Raw genomic sequence first — 18666 nt, 5'->3', positions numbered from 1 at the left:
CACATTAACCCTGTGTGGTGTGGACATCTTCCTGCCTTTAAAGCTGTGTGTGTGTGCGCGCGCGCGTATTAGGGGGTGTGTCAGGCAGAATGTTAAATTGTGTTTCGATGTTTGTACATGTGATCGACTATGCCTCATCGGTGGTACTTCCTGCCTTCCCCCCTAGAGGTAGATAGATGTGTGTTTGTGTGTGAGAAGAGAGAGCAGGGACGGTTCGCGCCGGCGCGCGCGCGCGTGAGGAAAAGAAACCGAAAGATCCTGCCTTGGCCCACTTACACACCAATTTAATGACATAAGACACTATAATAGCTCCTGTAATAAATTGTATTAATTTCCCACAATAAACCAAACCAAAACTCTGAGCTTACTTTTCATTCTGATTCCACCCTGCACAATGCAGTACACACACCCTTGTGTGTGTGTGTGTGTGTGTGTGTGTGTGTGTGTGTGTGTGTGTGTGTGTGTGTGTGTGTGTGTGTGTGTGTGTGTGTGTGTGTGTGTGTGTGTGTGTGTGTGTGAAGAAAAAAACACCGTCTGCCTCATTTTGCTTGTGACGAATGGAGCTCAAATGTTCATTTTTATTTTTTCTAACACTTGCGAGACTTTGAAACTGTCCTTGTGTGTTCTTTCTGCTAGATAAAGTCTCTCTTCTTCTCCCCCTGTTTGGTTTAATGTTAGCAGGCTGAGAGCGCCCATCCCCCCACGCTCAGCAGAGAGTGTTTCTGCCGGAGTGAGATACAGACAGAGGAGAGAGGAGAGGGGGTGGTAGAGGAGAGCAGACAGGCAGGGGAGGGAAGAACAGGGAATGTGCATTGGTAATGCTGCAAGGCTTCCTCCCTCTGCCGTGGAAAAACCTGTGTGTGCTGCCTAAATAGCTGTCAGAAACACCAGCAAGCAAAGACAGGGACATTTAACCAGAAACAGTCCCAAGCTTTCTTTGGTTTTTAATAAAATGATGTTTAGAGAGTCCGGAACATTTTTAAAAGGCTCTCAGCATGTGTTTGTCAGACATAGATCACTAAAAAAAATCCCACTAAAAAGCTGTCGTGAAATAAATTAATGCTATTATTTAAAGAGCAAGTCACCCCCAAATCCACTTCTTTTTTGCTGATTAGCTACATAAATGCAGTCAATCATTTGGCACTTAAGTGCATCTTAGTTAAAATTTAAATATTCTGCCTAAAACTGTCATTGTTGCACAGTTGTCAGGTAAAAACTCTGCATTGCATTTAAATTTAATCTGCCATTGCTATAGGCCAAGAAGTACACTATGATGTCAGCTGGTACATTATGAGGTCACAATGTCGTGTGTGTGTGTGTGTGTGTGTATTTGTTAGTGGCTCCGCCCTTTCAGTCTGCCAGGCAACATTTTTTGCATTTTTCAAACAGGAAGTGGGAGTGGAGTAAGACTCTGGCAGGGGGTGACTTGTTCTTTAAGTTTAATTACAAATGTAATGTGAATGATTTGATTTCGCACAAATAAATGAAGACAGTGCCCAGCCACACAGAAAACTATATGAGCAAGAAAAAGTGCAATTATTGTACAAATTAAAGGCAGAATATGTATTGAAGGCAGAGTTTTAAATAGAGATCAGCTCATGTTGAGAAAAGAGGAAGTTGTAGCTGCTTTTATCAAATGTTGAGATTACCATTATTGCAAAATCTCTCAGATTAAAAGCACACATTTTAGCTCAGCATAAATTTTGAGTTATTTTGAACAGAACTTTATTGCAGATGATGATGCACAACAGTATCAACCAGCTTTTGTTTGGGTATTTTAGTGCAAACAGAATAAATTGGAGGGGGGAATAAAAACGGCAGTAAAACAACATCTAGAATGCAAAAATGTTTGTGCACAAAAATGAAAATAAATTTGTGTTTAACAAGGTGAGTGAGCTAAGGCGGGCATCTTTATTTGGGTAAGTAATCCTATTTTGAGAGTTTCATTCAAGTCTGTCCAGTGGGTCCTCAAATGCTTTCAGACAGGAATAAACATTAGCACCCGTGCACCATCTTTTTGTGCCAGGGAATTCAAAATGAGCTTAAATAAGAGAAAATTTGACCAAAAATTGATTCAAAAATGAAAAACAAGTTAGGCACAAAGTGAGATGTGATGAAAACACAGGTAATAAGACACACAGACAATTAAAACTGCTTATTTGTGTGTTTTTGTCCCTATGTAGGCAACTTAATTACCAGGAGCTTCGTGTCTCATATGGTGTAATAAACACCTGTAGATGTTTCATCCATATAGAAAAAAGCTATGAATAAACAGCATACATAAAATCCATGGCGTCTTTACTTTTCGTGTTGCTTCTGAGTTAAATACACAAAAATACTCGTCGTAGGTAGAAAATATTCCATATAAGATGTAAAAAAAAAAAAAAAAAAAAAAAAACAGCCAACATGATTTAGTTGGAGAAAACGGTTCAGTCCGGCTCTGAGCGGAGCCGCTCCGTGTTTTGCTGCCGTCCGCGCGGCTCGGTAAAATGGCAGTATGTAGCGGAGCCTCGTGTTGGTTGGGCTAGCTCCCTCTACCCGGGCTCAGTAACACAACTCCCACAACAATTTCTGTCGCTTCTCATCGCGTTGTATGGAGCCTCCATCATCTCTCTAACCCATTTACGGAGCCGGAACCGGAGGGATGGCCACCGGGTTCGGTCCGGAATAAGGGTGGGAATGAACCGACACAAGGATTACTGGTTCTAAACAATTATTAATATTCAATGCTAGCGTTTGATTGTGACTGACTCGCTGAGAGAGGGAGAGAGGTGGTGGTGGTGGTGGTGGGGGGGTATATCATGGCCGCTCAGGTCGCCAGCGCCGCCACTCTTAACACTAGCCCGCCTTCTGAACTTAAAAAGCCGGATCGAGTGCCAAAGGAAGACTCGGGTCCGGGAGAGAAGCAGTCCGACAAAAAGCAGACGGGTTTGGACAGCGGATCGCCGGGCCGGGGGGAGCTGCAGGACGGAACTGATGGTGGAAATGCAGGGGGAGGAGGGGAACCTGAGATGAAGAACGGGAATGGGAACCCGCCCAGGGTGAACAATAATACGCCGAATGACTCCGTAGGACCGGAGGGAAATAACCATCCCGGTTTTGCGCATCACCACGGTCCCGCTTTCCCCCCACCTTCCTACGGATACAGTCATCACTACGGTCGGGCCGCTTTTCATCAATATGGCGGACAACAAAGCCCTGGCATGGCAGCTGCTGCGGGTCCGGGTGTGCAGTCGAGCAACATGATGGACCCGTATCAACCCAATTCACACGAACATGGCTTTTCGAACCACCAGTTTAATAATTACAATCCATTCCCGAACAGGACTCCGTATCCCGGCCAGGCGTACGCCATGAACTCTCCTCGCAGCGCTCAAGCGCCGACAGCTGGGGGGCAGCCAGCTAAGCAACAGCCACCACCGGGAGGACCCACGGCGATGGCTGGATCTTACAGTAATCAGAGATATAACATTGGGAACCCTCAACCAACATCCACGCCGACTCTCAACAAGCTCCTAACTTCACCCAGCGCTACGAGGGGTTACCAAAACTACCCGTCTGGCGACTACAGTAGCCAGGAAGGAGCTAGTAAGGGACCAGCGGAGTACGGAGGGAGCAACCCGAGTTGGCAACAAAGAAGCCTTCACCCGTCGCCAATGAGCCCGGGAAGTGCTGGACAACCGCTCGCTAGAAGCCAGGTAAAGTAGATTTATTACTAAAACAAGGACCCGAGCGTGTTTCCTTCCTTCTTACTATTAGCTAGTTCTCAACGTAGCAGGCCAGCCATTGTCTGGTACTAGTTCGCAAAGACTCTAAAATGGCTGCCTGTCGTGTGTATTTTTTTCTCTTTATAACAAACCGTTGAATATGTGACGCTTCATTGTGTTTACTGAAGCCTATAACGACGAAAGAGCGGCGCCTGGGTAAGACAAAAGTTGAAGAAACGATGTTCCGGTGGCTAAGAAAGGCCCGACTTTGAGAAGGGGGCAAAAAAATAAGAGCTGCGGCTCTTTTTAATGTATCTTTGCTGTACTCTATTATAGAGTGGGATTACATTGCCTTTTGTTACTAAAACGGCTTCAGTACGCAAGCATAACACGTTTATTTTCGTATTCATAAGAGAATGTCACTCGTCTAGCGTTTGTACGGTTTCGTCGTCTGCTGGGATGTAATTTTGTGGCCATGACGGAAGGAATGCGTCGCGTGCCGAATGAGCCCTCCTCGGTTAGCTGAACGGCTCGTGGACGCCAGGTTAAAACTGTTTATTTGTCTCGTGAGATGTCACTCAAGTTCGTAAACTGCCAGATATTTGATAACTTGTATTGATTAGATGCGCTTCCGCGCCGCGGTGAGTTTTCTGGGCCAACCCCGTCAACAGTCGGCTTTTCCTGATGAGCGTCTGAGTCGCAGATTGCAGTGGGATTTGAATTGTGGAGGTAAAATCCTCTGTCAGAGCCAGGAGATAGTTGGTCTTGGGTTGACACGCTAGCTGAGATCTGATTGGCTCGTCATCCGCTTGCTCATGGCCATTTATAATTACATGTGATGCGAGGCAACAGTGGCTGATAAGAACGCGCTGCGTTAGCTCAACACGCGTCTTTCAGCTTCTCGGTTCAAGTCTTTTATTATTGTAAATACTGATTAATGATGGGATCAAATGTGTTATCTGGTGTGCTTTAATAAACAATTAGATTTTACTGAACCTCAGAGCGTATCATAGTGATATTAGAGCATCTTTATATAATATGATACAAATAAATTGTTTACAATATAAATGGTTGTAGGGATGTTATGATCTTGCATTGTTGGTATTTCTTGAATAAATTCCTCCCTTTTCACTATTTGTTAAACAGCATCAACAATCTCAGGCCTGTGTCTGGGAGGGTGTGTGGCAGCTATGTCTGGCATGCCACACAAGTCTGACCTTAAAGAATTCCCCCCCATCCTCCCCCCTACAAGCCAATCAGAAAGCGGTCCACCATCTCTCACCCACCAAGGGAGTTTCCTCTCTTGTCTTATGCAGATTAGCCATGTGCCGAGTTTATTTATTTCACCTCATTATCTTGGATTTACAGTTGGGCACATAAGGCATGTTGCGTTGCAGAGTGACAGTGCGCACTCAGCTAAGTGCACACGTGGGAAATGATTATAAGTAACACCAGAGGTCTGTTTTTTCTCTCGTTGCAGAGGTTTTAGAGAATGTGTACGTTTCAGTCTTTGAAGCTGTTGTTGTTGTAGTACCTCCCTTATGTCTGGTGTCATTCATTCAAAGCCAAAAATGCCTTCTTGTGGGGAGGGAAGAAAAAAACCTACTTGGACCAAGTTCAAAACAGGAGCACAGCTGGGATATGTTTAGGATTGGGCAGACTGCCCTCTATTCCAAAGTAGATATATATAGCTCTGACTTCCGAAACTATGGCAAAGTGAAGTGAAAAAAAAAAATCTGGGTAATGACCGTGGGAAGTAAGGTGGGGGTGGGGGGGATCACAGTTTGTCCATTCATTGAAGTGTTTTCACAGTTGAGCTCTGAACAGAATCCAAACGACAGCCGAGGATTTGAACAGAAACGACCCGATGTTTGAGAGGGGGTGACTTTAAATTATATTTTGTGAGTATTGAGCTGTGTTTTTCCCACAACTAGCCTCCCGGTCCCATGGATCCTATGGGAAAAATGAGAGGGCAGCCATATGGATCAGGCAGTCCATACAGCCAGCAGTCACAGCAGGGGCCTCCTGCAGGTCCTCAACCTGGGCCGGGGTACCCAGGTCAGGCTTATGGCCCCCCAGCTCCTCAACGATACCCAGTGGGAATGCAAGGGCGTTCCCCAGGAGGCATGGGTGCTATGCCTTATGGTCCACAGGTATCTGAATTTAAATCTAGATTGTTTTTCCTGGATTTTCTTTCTTCTGTTTTGAGTCTAGATGTTTTACTTTATTCAGATGGGAGCGTACGGACAGCCGGGACCAGGGGGGTATAGCTCTCAGGGCCAGGCACCGTATTACAGCCAGCCAGGCCAGACTCCTCACCCAGGTCAGCAGCAAACCCTTTACCCCCAGCCCTCACCTGGACAAGCTGGAAGGCAGTCGCCTTACCCGGGGCAGCCCCACCCTCCCACTTCAGCTCCACACAACCAAGGAGGACCAGCCTATCAACAGCCCCACATGCCCCCACAGTCTCAGGGGCCACTGCCAGGCCCGTCTCAAGGCCCCCCCCAGTCTCAGCCGCCCTACTCTCAAGCGTCAGCGCCACAGTCCAGCCAGTCTCCCTACGCCCAGCAGCAGGGGCCTCCCAGTCAGACCCCGCAACAGTCAAGTTCCCAGGCTCCCCCCGGATCTCAAGGCCAAACCAACTACCCAGGGTCCACACAGGGCCCCCCGCAGCCCCCCTCACAGCAACAGCAGACGTCGTCTCATCCACAGCAGCCCCCGGGACACAGCCAACACCCACAGGGGCAGTCTGCAGCGTACCCTCAGAACACCCAGCAGCAAGCACAGCAGTCACCTTATCAGCGTTTTCCTCCTCCACAGCAGCAGGTACTCCCCCTGTTGGGACCACACTCATCCACCAGGGTGTTCCTTTACTGTGGTTTGACTCTTCTGGTTGTTTGTTAGGAGATCTCCCAGGACTCGTTTCAGTCCAACGCTCCTCCATCCACCCAGCCCAAACCTGGTCCAGAGGACAGTCAGGGCCGCCCATCCAGCCTTCCGGTCAGTCAAAAACCTTGTTTTTGTTTGTGACGGAGAAAAAGTAAGAATCTGTGGAGCTGCACTGAGGTGGTTGATTTGAACAAGTACACGAGAATGCCACTGGAAAATATGAGTGTCTTGTCGGCTTTAGGTTTACGACACCTGAAGCAGACGGACCTCCCCTCGTCTTTGCTCGTTTATCAGTATTCAGGAGAACGTTGGTTGTGAAAACCTTTCATCTAGAGTCACTTTGTGTTTCCTCAGAGAACACCTTAGACCAGCCCGGCGTGACTAACAATGCTACGTGGCTTAAAATAAAGTTGTTATAAGTTGAACCGACTGTTTTCCTCTGGAGGGTTAACTGTTAGAGAAGCTCCGACATCACGTGGCTCAGCTGCTGCTTCATGCTGACTCTGCTGCTTACATCCTACAAACCTTCGTAACCATGACAACCTCTGGCAATAATGCACACTCACTTTCTCAGTGAAAAGGATAAATAAGGACAAAGGCCTCAGGGGATGTGTGTGTGTGTGTGTGTGTTTGAATCTATGCCACTCATGTCCTAGCACACACAGAAGGAATTACATCACGCTGTTGGAGCCCACGCTTGAAGTGGATCGTGTAATACCACCTGGAAATCAGAACGCTTCAGCCGGCACAACCTTTGTGTAAGTCTCTGACTGGTGTTGACCGTGTCTTCCTGTTGGTGTTTGCAGGACCTATCAGGGTCCATTGACGACCTGCCCACAGGCACAGAGGGGCCAGAGGGCGCCCTGAGTCCCGGCGTGAGCACATCTGGTGTGTCGAGCAGCCAGGGCGAGCAGAGTAACCCCGCTCAGTCGCCCTTCTCCCCTCACACATCCCCCCATCTCCCAGGCATCCGAGGGCCCTCTCCTTCCCCTGCCGGCTCCCCAGCCAGCGCCAGCACGCCCCGAACAGGACCACTATCACCCGCCAACATGCCAGGTGAGCCAATAGCTACTGGACGTTAACACCCCAGGCCTCAGCTGCGTGTTGCTACTGGGGCTTTGAAGTGGATCAGAACACTTTAATCATGACTTCATCAGTTGATGTTGTTGAAAATTGAAAAAGTTGTTTTAGTTTTTGTCATTTATTCTGTTATTCTTCATTGTTTGGGCATCACTGTGGTGTTATCTGGAGAACGGCCTGATGAAGCAGAGGTTTTTACTTCAGCCGAGTTTGGTTCAACAACGTAAAAGAGGGAACTTTGTGTTTGGATAACGTACATGTTTGAGCTGCATTTGGGACTTTTTAGAGTATTTTATATTATTTTTCAGATGTGTCTGGAGAGTTCCTTAAGAGCTCGTCTAGAGTTTGCGTTTATAGGTTTGTGATGTGTTCCTGCTCTTCTGGAACGTCTAGCTATTCTCGCCGACACTTTAAACAAGTCATCTGGAAACCTGAGGTCTGCGTGGCACCTAAAAGGAGAACACCCTGTCAGTGTCAGGAGACAGAAAAACAAGCGGGCATGGATTTAAAGGATACGGTGCATCATGAGAACTTAATTGAACATCACTTGTTAAGCAGATTCTACAATAAAACTGGATGCAAAAGTAAAAACAACAAAGTGTAGTACTGAGAAAAACAAACGAGTTAAATCCCAGATAGTCAGAAAAACTCTGATTCCCAGTTTGTCAGCCGCCTCTGATCATTTACACGAGCAAACATGCGGTTGAGTAAATGAAATACACGCTGGTGGTTCAGAGAGAAGACACTTGGCTACGCTGCGTGTTGCAGCGTGGTGAAAGAAACCGTCTTTTAAACCTTTTGTGATTGATCTTCTTTATTTCCTCAAACCTGAATAACACTAATAAACTCATTAAGTTGAACGCAGACTAAACAAACTCTGTTGTCCCCGTTTAGGGACCCAGATGCCTCCCAGACCGTCGAGCGTGCACTCCGATGGGAACCTGCACCCCGGCATGAGCCAGTCCCCCATGGCGCAGGACAGAGGTGCGCTGCTGGTCTCGGCGATGAAGCGGCTTGTTTTTGCTTTACAGTCTTAAGCAACATCTCTGTTTTTGTTAGTTCCAGGGTTCATGCCCAGAAACCCGCAGATGCCCCCCTATGGCTCCCCCCAGTCAGCCTCTGCGCTGTCGCCCCGCCAGTCCTCCGGAGGACAGATTCATCCTGGGATGGCGCCATTTCAGAACAGCTCTATGAGTGGCTATGGGCCGCAGGGAGGACAGTACGGCCCCCAAGGTTTGCACTTAACATTCACTTTGTAGAAGTAATGGAATCGTCTCGTAACAAACCAACAGAGAGGGCGCTCGGTTCGACGGATTTCTATAAGCATTTCACATATTTTATTTGTTAGGGAGATCTTATGGAAATAAGCTATTAGACAACCCCGTGGAGTACGTTTCCCTGCCTGGTATGAAGACCGTGACATCGCTGGTCCCTCCCTCTGACTCTACTGCGGCTATTTATAGCTGTGAAGCAGAGAGTCAGCTGATGTAGCACTGCCTCCTGCCAGCAGAGCCGAAACCGTGACAAAGCCGTGTGGCTCTCGGTGCACGCTTCTCTCTGCGAGCAGACTGAAAGGAAAAGTTTGTCTTGCAGCTTTTTAAAGAAGTGCAGCAGCTTTAACTTCTTCATGAATGCGAGCCGCTATCTCTGTCCTGCAGCAGGAAATTTCCTGCCCTTGCGACCTCTTGAGTTTGATCTCGTGTGTTTCTTTGTGTGTTTTATTTGATATCATCAGTGGGTTACCCCCGGCAGCCTGCTTATGGAAACATGCCCAACGCCAACTACCCAGGACCAGCAATGGGCTCCATGAACCCCATGGCAGGACAGGGTGGAGGGCCGCCATACGCTGGCATGCCTCCAGGAAGGATGCCTCCTAATCAGATGGGCGCACGTCCTTACGGTCCCAACATGGGGCCGAACATGCCTCCTAACATGGGCAACATGCCTCCACAGGTAGGCTCAGGAATGTGCCCGCCTCCAGGAATGAACAGGAAGCCCCAGGACCCGACGGCCATGCAGCATCCTTCCTCCAACTCCATGCTGAACAGGTGAGCTCACAGCTGACCCTGGTGTGGGCGTGTCTTTGCACACGGCTCTACTCAGTTACCCGATGTCCTTCTTCCAGGATGCCCGGTTATCCCAATATGTCTCAAGGCATGATGGGTTCTGGTCCACCATACAGCCAACCAATGAACAGCATGCCTGGAATGATGAACACTCCAGGTGGCTCACCCTATCCCATGGGGCCAAACATGGCCAACAACACAAGCGGTGAGTTACGCCGGTGTGACCGAGGGCTTGTTTTTGTTTGTGGTTACCTGACGGCTGATTCCACTCATTTTCCTTGTTGAGTAGGGATGGCTGCAAGTCCAGAGATGAACAATAAGATGAATAACAAGGTGGATGGCAGTGGAACTCCCAAGCCAGAATCCAAATCTAAGGTAACTCACTTTCAGCGACACCTGAAGCACGGCTGGTTGAGCCTTTTTGGATTCTCTTGTTTTATTTTTATTTCTTTTTCACGAAACAGAAGTCCAACTCTTCCACGACCACAAGTGAGAAGATCACACGCCTGTATGAGCTGGGACCAGAGCCTGACAGGAAGCTTTGGGTCGACCGTTACTTGGCTTTCGTTGAAGAGAAAGCCATGGGCATGACCAACCTGCCGGCCGTCGGACGCAAGCCCCTCGACCTCTTCCGGTTGTATATGTCCGTGAAGGAGATCGGGGGAATGACGCAGGTTAATATTGTGTTTAGACACCGTGATGGGTTCCAGAGATGCCCACCCCGAGCGGTTTGGCCGTAGTTATTTTCTGATGATGTGATTTTGCGTTTGCTACAGGTGAATAAGAATAAGAAGTGGCGTGATCTGGCCACTGCTCTGAATGTGGGCACGTCCAGCAGTGCTGCCAGTTCTTTGAAAAAACAGTACATCCAGTGTCTGTACGCCTTTGAGTGTAAAATTGAGCGTGGTGAAGACCCTCCCCCTGAGATTTTCACAGACAACAAGAAGAACCAGGCGGCTAAGGTGCAGCCACCCTCACCAGGTTAGAGCCTCACTCCTCTTTTCGTTGCCTTGCTCTAAAAACGACTCGTTTCCTGATTAAAGACATGAACCGTGTCTGTTTGCTCCCCTCTTGTTTCACACTGAAGCGTCCCTCTGCTCCACAGCTGGGTCGGGCTCTCTGCAGGGTCCTCAGACACCCCAGTCCACGAGCAGTTCCATGGCTGAGGGGGGGGACCTTAAACCGCCCACTCCAGCCTCCACTCCTCACACACAAATGCCCCCCATGCCACCTGGGTCCAGGTGATTCCCACAGATTTACCTCACCAAGCTTAACTTGTTCCAAACACCATGAGTAGTAAAGTTAACATTTTTGTCTGTTCTAGGAGCAGCGTGAACCTGCAGGATCCCTTCTCCGATGGCAACGACCCTGCCTTCCCCAGGAAGAACATGACCCCCAACGCAACCTACCCGTCTGGCATGAACACACCGGACATGCAAGGCCGCATGGGACCCTACGAACCCAACAAGGACCCCTTTAGTAACATGCGGAAAGGTGGGAGCACCGAACAAACTCGGTTAAGTCTAGCGCTAAGAGGCTGGATCCGAGTGTTCTGTAACTGAATGTGTTTGCAGTGGGGGAGCAGTTTCTACCTGCCAGCCAGGGTCCCAACAGCATGGTGGGTGACCAGCAGCAGCAGCAGCCACCACAGCAACAGCCTCCTTTCAGCAGAGGACCACCTGGGGCCATGGGCACAATGCCGATGGGGCCCCGGCAGCAGTATCCTTATGCACCAGGCTACGACAGGAGGTGAGAGTTAAAGAACGGTGTAAAGAATTAGATGAATTCCCATTTGAACTGATTTGGTTTTACTCCACTAACAACTCCACTGGCTCCCAGTTCGATACCGAATTCAATACAAACTGCCCCTCATCACCTATAAATCTCTCAATAACCTTGCCCCCCCCCCAATCTAACCAACCTTCACCGTCGTTCTCCTGCTCGCAACCTCCGTTCGGCCGACTCCAATCTTCTTTCTCCCTTAAGTACTCCATACCACACCCTGGGAGATCAAGCCTTACGCCGGGGACACACCGGCCACCGAAGCGCAGCGAAAAGGGGACCGCCTTCATTCGGCACCCTTGTTATCCTATTCTATAGATCACATGGGCCGCTGAAGCGCCGCACGCCGGGCCCGCTCTGTTTTTCATGAGCCGCGGGTGGACCGCGTTAATTCTGGCAGGAAGTCAAACCCAGACATAAGAGGCGGGCCGGTAAATGTAACAAAATAAAGCATTTCAAAATACAATTCCGCGATAGTCAAATGTGTTCGTAAACAGACACTGCATAAAAACCACACACACACACACACACATTCGCTGTGTGTGTGACCACGTGAAGGGGGTGCTGTTTTGGGTGTCTTTCAACCGGAGCAAAAGGATAGAGAGGCAGAAAGTCGTAGGCCGTAGAAAGTCGTATTAACAACTGGTTCACACACACACACACACAGCAAGGGGGGTGTAAGTAAGTAAGTAAAAGTGTATTTACTCTGAGATATCTGGAGGGGGAGCTGGTTCTGCGGGGTTAGCCGCTTGGTCAGATGATTCTGTCATGTTCTGGTTTAAGTAAGTAAGTAAAGTTTATTTATATGGCGCCTTTCACAGATATAAATCACAAAGCGCTGTACAACATGAGTAACATCAGGGCAAATACCTCAAACCAATAAAAACATCATAAAAACAATAGCAGTGACAACAATAGTAACCAAAATCAGGAGTAAAAACAAAGTCAAGGTGTGAACAAGAACAAAGCCATCTTTTAGAATATTTAGCGGGGGAACGCCTGGATGAAAAGGTGAGTTTTAAGATGTTTTTTGAAGACCTCTACAGATTTCAAGAGACGGAGATTTGAAGGTGGACTGTTCCAAAGTCTGGGGGCAATAGACTGAAAGGCCCTGTCCCCTTTGGTTTTTAGTCTGGTTCGAGGAACAGCCAGGAGGTTTTCAGATGTGGATCGGAAGTGGTGTGTGGGGATAAAAGCTCAGATAGGTAGCTTGGAGCCTGGTTGTTAAGAGCTCTATAGGTCAGGACTAAAACTTTAAACTGTACTCTAAATTCTACCGGGAGCCAGTGGAGGAAAAGAGCAGAGAAAAGGCAGAGAGGAAATGGAGGACACCAAGTGGTTAAAAGAAAAACTAGGAGGCACGCCTGAACTGAGGAGCAGCGAGCAGCAGCCGAATTTCGTGAGCGCTTCGCTTCCCGGCGCTTCGGCGGCCGGTGTGTCCCCGGCCTTAGTCACCGCCGCCCCAACTATCAGGTCCCTCCACACCTTTAAAGCACTGCTCAAAACTCCTCTTTTCAAACTGGCCTTCCCCTAACATCCTCTGCAGCAGGCTGCTCGTATTTATTAGTGTTATTTTTCCCGTGTTTGTAAAGCGTCTCTGAGTGACCTTAAAAGCGTTAAATAAGTCTGACTGAAACATTAAACTCTTATGGGATTTTCTCACTGTAAAATTCTCATTATTCTTACATACTGCACCTTTAATGGAATTATTCACTCCCTTCATGTTTCCCTGACTGGCAGGGCTAGTTGTGTTTAATGAGAGAGAAAAAGAGCATCAGTCAATAGAAATGTAAATGATGAAAGAATGTATTCAAACCTTTGTTTGCCTTTTGCTGCTGGTGTTGAGCTCATAATACTCTGTGCAGTAAAATATTTTAATAAAAAAAAAATTCACGAGTTTTCTGTCACCTCCCCTAGACCGGAGCAGGGGATGGGCCCCGAGGCTAACATGGGATCAGGTGCTCCTCAGCCAAACCCGATGATGCCCGCCAACGCCGACGCTGGGATGTATTCACCAAACCGCTTCCCGCCGCAGCAGCCACGGTCAGTCCTCCACTCAGCCTTCCCCCACTTCAGCTGTCTGTAAATGAAAAAGGATTACTTTCATCTGGTCAATTTAAAAGCTTTAGAAGTGGAAACTCGTCGGTTTTGTGACAAACTTGTCAAAATTCAGGGCGCGTTTCATTTTGGTGGTCGTTGTCTTGATATGAAAACATTAGCTCTAGTTTAAGCTGACAATTTTATTTGACTTTAATATATTAAGATGGACGGTTTTTATTTGATCCAAGTTGTCATTGGAATTAAAAATTCTGACGGCGAATAACTGAAGGAAAAAAAAGTTGTTTATATTTTCTACCTAAACATTTATTATTTGGAAAAATCAAAACTTGGTACAACAAAATTGTTTACACATTAAGTTTCTTCTGGTCTAGCGTGGATGCTTCTGGACATCAGAAGGCTGGTTCTAACCGCTTATTATTAACATGTGCAGGCATGATTCCTATGGTAATCAGTATCCCGGGCAGGGGACGCCCTCTACTGGCTCCTACCCAAACCAGCAGCCTGGAAGTTACCCTCAGCAGGTAAATGATCCATCTGCACCACATCAGCTTTAGGCTGGGCTCAGATCCAGTCCGAGTTTTTATGTCTAAAGTGCCTAGAAGTTAAAATGTACCCACCATTTTAATGATTAGAAAACATTAGAATATTTTTTAACTTAAGTTTAGTCTGTAGAGTTGTTTTGAGTATTTGTGTAATACATTTAATTCTGCATTTTTTTGTCTAGAGTTACAAACGTTCCATAGAAGGAGTGTTCCCTCCATCAAAACGTCATGAGACGGAGTACAGCGGTTCCTTCCCCGGAGGGCAGCAAGCACCACAGCAGCAGCAGCAAGGTGGCGCCTCTGCACCTCCTTCGGGACAGCAGGAGTCATTCAATCAGTACGGCGTAGGGAGCGGGCCGTACCCTGGCCCTGACCGCCGTCCCCCCGGACCCGGCAATCAATTCCCATTTCCCTTTGGTCGTGAACGAATGCAAGGAGCCTCCGGGCCAAATGCGCAGCCCAACATGCCCCCTCAGATGATGCAGCCAGGTGCTGAGGGCGCTCAGGGCGGCATGTGGCAAGGGCCTCGAGACATTAACTATCACAACTACCCTAACCGGCAGGGTGGGCCTGGTGGCCAACCACACGGTCCCGGGTATCCTGGTATGAACCGCTCAGAGGATATGATGTCATCAGAACAACGCATGAATCACGATGGCCAGTGGGGGGGTCAAATAGGCCCTCGGCAGCCTTCTTACGGTCCAGCTGGGCCTGGACAGCCTATGCCCCGTTCAGTTCAGTCCAACTACCAGCCCCCTCAGGGTGTGCAGAACCACATTCCACAGGTGCCCAGCCCGGCGTCCATACCCCGCCCCCTGGAAAACCGGACATCGCCTAATAAATCTCCTTTCATCCACGGAGTAATGAAGATGCAGAAGGCCGGACCCCCGGTGCCTGCATCCCACGTAGTTCCGCCTCCTGTGCAGTCGCCTCTAATAAGGAGAGACATGCCTTTTCCCCCTGGCTCTGTGGAAGCTTCACTTCCTGTTCTCAAACCACGACGAAGACTCACCTTGAAAGAAATCGGTAAGATCAGAAATTAGAAATCCAGATTTGTTCTAACCACAGTTCTGTCTGTTTGTTTGTTTGTTTGTTAATCTAACTTGTCGTTGTACTTGGTGATATTTTTTTCTCTCATGATCTAGGAACTCCAGAGGCCTGGAGAGTCATGATGTCGTTAAAGTCTGGTTTACTGGCTGAAAGTACATGGGCTCTAGATACCATCAACATCCTCCTGTATGATGACAACAGCATCGCCACCTTCGATCTCAACACGGTAGGGCGTAATGTCGATTCCTTTCGTGGTGATACGTCACCGTGTTGATCTCGTCTCATATTTGACCTACTTGTGTTTTTGACACAGCTGCCTGGCCTGCTGGAGTTGGTGGTTGAGTATTTCAGGCGTTGCCTCATTGAAATCTTTGGCATTCTGCGAGAGTATGAAGTTGGAGACCCTGGCCAGCGGACGCTGCTTGATCCGGATGCCTTGAAGCAAGACTTGGACAGCGTGGAAGTAGATGAACAACATCTTGAGGATATGGAACAGGAGGAAGCGGATGATGAAGATGAGGAGGAAACTGTGCGACCGCCTCATGTGAAAGAGGAGGAGCATCAAGTGCAGTGCTCTCGGGGTCGAGATGGGAAGACGGAAGACGACGAAAGGAAGAGCAAAGTTTCTTTATCTGACCAGGCGGCTTCATCGCTATGCCTACCTGCCCATGACAAACCCAAACAGGCCAGCAAGTTTGACAAGTTTCCCCTGAAGGTGGTACGAAAGAAGGACCCGTTTGTGGCTGCCCAGTCCAAAAATCACGGCAAAGTGCAAGAGTTTGACAGTGGGCTGCTTCACTGGAGCGCTGGAGGTGGAGACTCAACAGAACACATCCAGACTCTCTTTGAGCCACGCAAAGACTTCTTGGAATCACGAGAACGAATACCTTTGTCTACAGCCCTACTGATGCGGCGGGTCCCAGAAGGGGACGTACGGGAAAACGGTTTACCTACTGAGGAGGAAAATACGAAACCTGAAGAAGAAGAAGAGGGACAAAAACAGACAGACTTGGAGAAAAATGGCTCCGTAGGGAGCAGCGACGAGGAGAGGCAATCAGATTCAGACGCAAAGCTTGCTGTAGGAGGTCCTACGAGTAATCAGGAGAATAGACCCATTCTTTCCTCTGGAAGTGTTTTAGCCCAAAAGGCACAGCCGTTTGGTACCATATTGGAGGATGAGCCCCACAGTAAGGATGAAGGGCCGCTTGTTACACTGGCCACCTGGCAGGATTCATTAGCGCGTCGCTGCGTTTGTGTCTCAAATATTATCCGCAGCCTCTCCTTTGTGCCGGGAAATGACCACGAAATGTCCAAACACCCTGGGCTGCTGCTAATGCTCGGGCGATTGATTCTTTTGCACCACTGGCACCCTGAGCGCAAACAGGCCCCCCTCACCTATGAAAAAGACGAGGATTCAGAAGAGGGAATGGGCCAGAAGGATGAGTGGTGGTGGGACTGCTTGGAGCTTCTGAGAGAAAACACGTTGGTCACATTGGCAAACATTTCAGGCCAACTAGACCTCTCTCTCTACTCAGAAAGCATCTGCTTGCCCCTGCTGGATGGCCTTCTGCACTGGGCAGTCTGTCCTTCAGCAGAGGCCCAGGACCCGTTCCCTACCCTGGGACCCCATAGTTCTTTGTCGCCCCAGAGACTGGTTCTGGAGACGTTAAGCAAGCTAAGCATCCAAGACAACAACGTGGACCTCATCTTGGCCACGCCACCCTTCGGTCGATTAGAGAAGCTCTATGGGAACCTGGTGCGGTTAATCGGTGACAGGAAGGTTGCGGTCTGCAGGGAGATGGCCGTAGTTTTACTTGCCAACTTGGCCCAGGGTGACACGATGGCAGCCCGAGCTATCGCTGTTCAGAAAGGCAGTGTGGGCAATTTGCTCGGCTTCCTGGAAGACAGTCTGGCTGCCACACAGCTTCAACAGAGCCAGAGCTCTCTTCTGCACCTACAAGGAATGCCCTTCGAGCCCACCAGCCCGGACATGATGCGGCGAGCTGCCCGGGCCCTGCTCGCCCTATCCAAGGTGGAGGAGAACCACTCAGAGTTCACACTACACGAGTCCCGACTACTCGACCTGTCCGTGTCTCCGCTAATGAACTCGCTGGTGTCTCATGTTATCTGTGATGTACTCTTTTTGATCGGCCAGTCATGACAGCTATGGGGAGCTGTGGCTCCACTTCTTGAGCAAGGGGATTTTTCCCAATCCCCCCTCCCCCTGGTAAATCTGGCTTGTGCTTGTGTCCAAAACAGGGCGAGGAAAGTTCAAAAGACTGGCTTTAATTTATGAAAATCCTTCAGAGTACGTTCTGTGCGCCCTCCACCGGGCCAGCCTTCCTCGGGGAGGGCCGTCACAGATGGACGGTGGATCGCCACACCGACAAAGACTACTTACAATGCCAACTGGACGACACAGCAGAGCACCGATGTTGGGAGACTGTTCCGCACTTGGGGCGGGGAGGGGTGAGGGAGAAAGTACTTTTTAATAAAGATAAATAAATGAATAAACAAATAGCTGAAAAACAAAAACTGTAACCAAAGTTGCTGTTTCGTTTACAGTGAGTTTGGGAGACAGTGTGCCCTAGCTCTCCCTGTGAGGGCACAGTGAGTCTGTAACGGAGGTGACGCAGACTGACAAGTGACCTACTGGTTTTAGTTGCTGTAGCTGGATCCTCACCAGTCAGCCCGACAGTGCTGTCGATAAACACCTTCACCGGGGAGGCCTGTGCAGTGTGCAGTAGATTGTAGGACATTTTCTGTACCGTACTGCTCTTGAAGTGTAAGCATTCTGTAAAACTTGTTTCTCACAGAAGCTGATGATGCAGCTCTAGAGTTTTGAGGTCATTTTAGTTTGGTGTTAAACAGAAAATGGCTTTCTTCCCCAAAGTATCAAGAACCTACAACACCCTTACCTCCTCTTATCCCTTGATTGTATGAATACCCTTATGAAAAGAAATCACCTCTTAGGACTGGTTTTCAACTTCAGATACAGCTTTGCTGTGGTGTATATATAATGTTGTACATTATACTTCCTTCCTCTGTGTCTGTCTCTGTCTGTGTCACTATTCTCACACTTGAGATGGAGGCTAACGTGTTAGCTTGTCCTCGACCTCCAGACCCCACCAATATTAGGCCCTCACCTCTGGTCTCTTCACAGCCCCGTAGTATGGCAGACACACACGACTCGAACTTGTAATATCCTGGTACAAACAAAAATAAACTAGATGAAGTACACATTTGACAAATTTTCTCCAGTCATGGACTCTGCATATTTGTATTTCAGACTATGTAGCTAAGACAACATGTAAATTCCTCCCCTTCCCCCTTTTTTTGGCTCAAGGAATATCATTTATTCAGTATGAAATCTTTATACTATATGTTCCACGTGGTAAGAATAAATGTACATCAAATCTTCCTAAGCTGTTTGATGGTTTTTGTTCCTTTGGGATGTTTAGTTCTTGTCGGAGAAATTAGGAATTTACA

The 18666-nt window shown here is 48.4% G+C and overlaps 1 protein-coding gene across 2 annotated transcripts; it reads left to right on the top strand.

The window, feature by feature from the left end:
* Positions 1-2734: 2734 nt before the first annotated feature.
* Positions 2735-17570, top strand: arid1aa (AT-rich interaction domain 1Aa). 2 transcript variants are annotated; one of them, XM_015949059.3, is made up of 20 exons: positions 2735-3698; positions 5642-5860; positions 5940-6533; positions 6612-6707; positions 7403-7652; positions 8571-8660; positions 8736-8909; positions 9412-9724; positions 9802-9947; positions 10032-10117; positions 10207-10416; positions 10519-10723; positions 10848-10983; positions 11067-11236; positions 11317-11491; positions 13442-13567; positions 14016-14106; positions 14310-15153; positions 15273-15403; positions 15491-17570. In XM_015949059.3, exons 1-20 carry the CDS (start codon positions 2802-2804, stop codon positions 17336-17338), a joined length of 6801 nt encoding a protein of 2266 aa, XP_015804545.3. In that variant the 5' UTR covers positions 2735-2801; the 3' UTR covers positions 17339-17570. The 2 variants fall into 2 exon arrangements, with proteins under 2 accessions (XP_015804545.3, XP_015804544.3); XM_015949058.3 differs by having other exon boundaries at positions 10830-10983.
* Positions 17571-18666: the final 1096 nt, after the last annotated feature.

This window comes from Nothobranchius furzeri, chromosome 5 (assembly GCF_043380555.1).
Source record: "Nothobranchius furzeri strain GRZ-AD chromosome 5, NfurGRZ-RIMD1, whole genome shotgun sequence".
In the NCBI taxonomy this organism is placed as follows: Eukaryota; Metazoa; Chordata; class Actinopteri; order Cyprinodontiformes; family Nothobranchiidae; genus Nothobranchius; species Nothobranchius furzeri.
The sequence above is the reverse complement of the archived record's forward strand: the minus strand, read 5'-3'. Positions and strand labels throughout refer to the sequence as shown.

Excerpts from the sequence above, each read along its gene's own strand:
- arid1aa (XM_015949058.3), top strand. The coding sequence starts at position 2,802 with ATGGCCGCTCAGGTCGCCAGCGCCGCCACTCTTAACACTAGCCCGCCT. Across the intron at positions 9,948-10,031 it reads CATGGCCAACAACACAAGCG|GGATGGCTGCAAGTCCAGAG; the intron begins GTGAGTTACGCC and ends CTTGTTGAGTAG. Across the intron at positions 11,492-13,441 it reads GCACCAGGCTACGACAGGAG|ACCGGAGCAGGGGATGGGCC; the intron begins GTGAGAGTTAAA and ends CACCTCCCCTAG.